Genomic DNA, 3,641 nt, shown 5'->3' with positions numbered 1-3,641 from the left:
TCAGTGTCCCAATATAGTGATGACCTGCGATATCTATTTTATCAGCCCTGCCTTTATATGCCTGGTGTAAGCATTTCCAATGTTCTAAATATGTCTCTGGGATGCTAGGTTATAATCTAACCCAGTTAGTTTGTGATCCCACTCTTAGGCTAATCACTCTGTGCTCATTTCCTTTCCTGTTTAGTGCTGCCATATTGCAGGCTGGAAAATCCCAAAAAGGATGGGTATGATATGTTATGATCTAACAACTAAAGGCACAGGCCAACAGGCCACTATGAAAATCCCACTGTGCAAAGCCTACCGTTTCCTCTCACGTGTGCATTCAGAAAACCACTGGATTGTTGGTGTGTGGATGCTGTTGACTGTTGACCACAACTGAATGTCAGTAAATGGCACTGACATGGCTTTGTAAATTCAGCTATACTGATTCAAAATTGCTTAGGTTGATTTTCTGGCATCACTTAGATTGAAATCTTCTGTTTCTGGCATTTCGTGCAGAAAGGATATGGACAGAAAAAAGTGATTATTTAAAGACACTGTATGTTGCTGCTTTCATAAGTTGGAATTAAGCAATGGAATGATCCAATAGAGCAGGGGTGTCAAACATAAGGCCCAGGGGCCAGATCAGGCCCGCCAGCAGCTTTCATACGGCCCCCCAGATGTTTTGGGTAGGAAGGGACAATTAGAAAAAAATATATTCACATCCAGTTGTGTTCAACAATGTGTAATAAGCATTGTCTCTATGATATGATAAATTGATTAATACAAACCATCCTCAGGAAGGAAGAAGCAGAAAAACTAACATGGATGTACACTGTAGGGCATTTCAAGAGAGAAAGAGCAGTATATGACAGCAGTACATTATTTGTACTTGTTTGCTCATATTTGATACCATCAAATAATCACTATGATATCCATGCAGAAAATTGATAATGACCATGACAATGACGGCCCCCCACGAGGTCTCATTCCAACAAATCCAGCCCACTACTTAATATGAGTTTGACACCCCTGCAATAGACAGATATTAGATGGTTTGAAACCATGACACAGTTTTATGCATAGGGGCAGATTGTACAATCTAGCATGTAAGTGCAATTAATTCTTTAAAACAAACTCCTGCTTGAACTCGAACGTACATGTCACAAGTAAATGTTTCATGCATGAGCCAGCTGATCTCTTGACTGCGGTGTGGTCAGACAGGCAGCAAGTTGTGCTTAACAGGATCTTGTTGACCTCCTTTGTGGAGCCTTAGACTCATCAAGACGACCAGACCTAAGATGTCTCTCCTTTAGTTACTGGGAACAAACTGATATTCTTTACACTGTGTTCCTTAGCTGTAATTAAATCACCAGCAGGAATGCTGACACATGTGCCTCTTTAAAATGAGAGCAAAGCAAACGCTCGCTAGGAGACCAAAACATGGTTGCATCAAAGTAAATTCAATTCAAAGCAAAAACAAGTCAACTCTACATCTATGACATATTTTTGTTTTCTCTTTAACTGAAAATACATAATGAAAACAATCTGATTGTAAATGATTAAATATGGACAGTGCACAAATGCCATTGAGAGGATTGCACTGATGAACTGGGGTGGAGAAGGAAACTGGTGCCATTTCATATCTGAAGGTTAAGTTCAATATTGATCTTAATTTCACATAAATTACTGTAATTCAATAGCCCTCACTGTCCTAGATACTGGACAACACAACCACACCTGAAGAAATAACGGAATTGCATAATGAGGGGGGGGGGGGGGGGGGGGTGTAGCTACTCACACAAGGAAGTGGTAGAGGAAACATCTCAATCCAACAGGTCTTTCTAGGAAGTTGTAGACATCCCCCTGCATGCTAGTCTTAGTGAGGTAGGGGCTGGGGAAGTGTTTGGGTGAGCAGACCCCTCGCGGCTCGCCGGGCTGGCTGCAGGCGGGCTGGCTGTCGATCTGCAAGGCTCGCTCCTTTGTGTCACTCTGCTCCCTGTCGGGAATGCCTGATCCATTATTCACCGCGGGGTCCAGTTCCAGTGAAACAGGAGAGTAGCGCGTGCTGTCAGTGGCCCCTGCCTCCGCCGCGCTGCGCGTGGGGCTAAGCAGGGCGCTGGCGTGGCCGTTGGGTCCCGAGGCCTTGACCACGGCCGTGGCGGTCATTGTTCCCTCGCCACCACCGCTGCTCAGCCTACGCCCGCGGGACAGCATGTGTACCGGGCGTCCCCGTCGCTCCGCCACGCTGCCCATCACGGAGGGCAGAGACGGGTCTGGAGCTGCGCTGACCCGCACCACACCACACACGGATCACAGGGGGGGCGTGCAAACGCAGATGGTCCGATGAGCTCCGAATCACACGGACAGAACAACCTGGAGAGGAGCGGAGGGGGGAAAGCCGGGAAACAAATCAAAACAAAATCCATCATCAATCCAAATCCTACAGATCCTAGCCTGAATAAATCTACTTCACTCACCATTTAGGAAGTTATCTGAAAAGCAAAAAAAAAAAAAGTGCCTCTTCTGAACACTCAGGCCTACAAAAGCATACAGATTTGGAAAGATTAAACTAATTATCTTCTTTGTCTTAGCAGTCAAAAAAGAAATTTTAGACCTCCTATGACTCAATCACCTCCACCCAATACCTGGTGAAGAGATACACGTTGTACTTTTTAAGTAAAGGGCATGATACTCATCAAGGCTCAGATAAACCACCACAGTGATTCCATACCATCAATATTGCAAGACGGACATGGAGGGGATTAACGCTGTAATTTGGACACCTGACGTGAATGTTAGTACAGTTTTCTTGTTAACTTGCTGTAGGTTTATGTGTTGCATGGACAGTAATGTGACCATGGTTGTGTTATTAAAATGAAGTGTTTGATTCCATTTATAAAGAAAGCTTTCATTGTGAAAGCATATGAATAAGTTCCCATTTCAGTTCTAAATGGATGGGGTCCTTGTGTGTGTTGTGAATAGCAAAGATGGCCATAATATCTGGAATAACTGAAAATAGAGATAGTTATGACACAGCACATACAATGTTATTAATTTACATCATTACATTTCCCTCACAGCTAGATGTAATGGCACTTGAATACCAAGTCTGGTCCCCTTGGCAGGCCTCACTAACCAAATGAGACACACAATTATATGGTGGAGTCAAATACCCAGTTAATAAGGTCAAGCCTTTCCCTTAAAGGCAGCGATCCATCGCTGGAAAAGTGGCTAACAGTTGCTTGGTAGAGTGATAGGAAACATGTCTTTGTGAGCCAAAGGCAGCACCGAAACAGGAGCCAGCTCCACAGCACATGTCTGTCGTTGAGGGCAGCAGATGTGCTGACAGCCTTTGCCATGGCTCTGTCCCATAGATTAAGTTTCTCTGCCAAACTGGATAGTCATAGACCCAAACAATGGCTGTCACTGAGAAGCCCACGAGCAGGGGGGGGGGGTCAGATCTGCCAAAATGGTGTTATTAACAAACTCTTGCCTCGCTCAATGGGTGAAATATATTAATGCACGCATGCAGGCCTACTCATGACTCATGACCCACTCTACAATTATGAGTTGATTGCAAAATGCTCATAATGATGATGATAATGACTCATTCAGAAAAATGGGCCATGCCCTATTGCAACAAAATTTCCAATTCAGTC

At 44.2% G+C, this 3,641-nt stretch overlaps 1 protein-coding gene across 1 annotated transcript in view; it reads right to left on the bottom strand.

Moving 5' to 3' along the window:
* The window catches only part of kcnq1.2 (potassium voltage-gated channel, KQT-like subfamily, member 1.2), a 158,526-nt gene extending 156,378 nt beyond the window's left edge, over window positions 1-2,148 (bottom strand). The window contains exon 1 of the mRNA XM_042111329.1: window positions 1,781-2,148. Within this exon, the coding sequence (XP_041967263.1) occupies window positions 1,781-2,148 (368 nt within the window). The remainder of the gene's footprint in view (window positions 1-1,780) is intronic.
* Window positions 2,149-3,641: the final 1,493 nt, after the last annotated feature.

The sequence above is a fragment of the Alosa sapidissima genome, chromosome 11, assembly GCF_018492685.1.
Source record: "Alosa sapidissima isolate fAloSap1 chromosome 11, fAloSap1.pri, whole genome shotgun sequence".
NCBI classification, from domain to species: domain Eukaryota; kingdom Metazoa; phylum Chordata; class Actinopteri; order Clupeiformes; family Clupeidae; genus Alosa; species Alosa sapidissima.
Note: the sequence above shows the minus strand (reverse complement) of the source record. Positions and strands in the feature narration are given on the sequence as shown.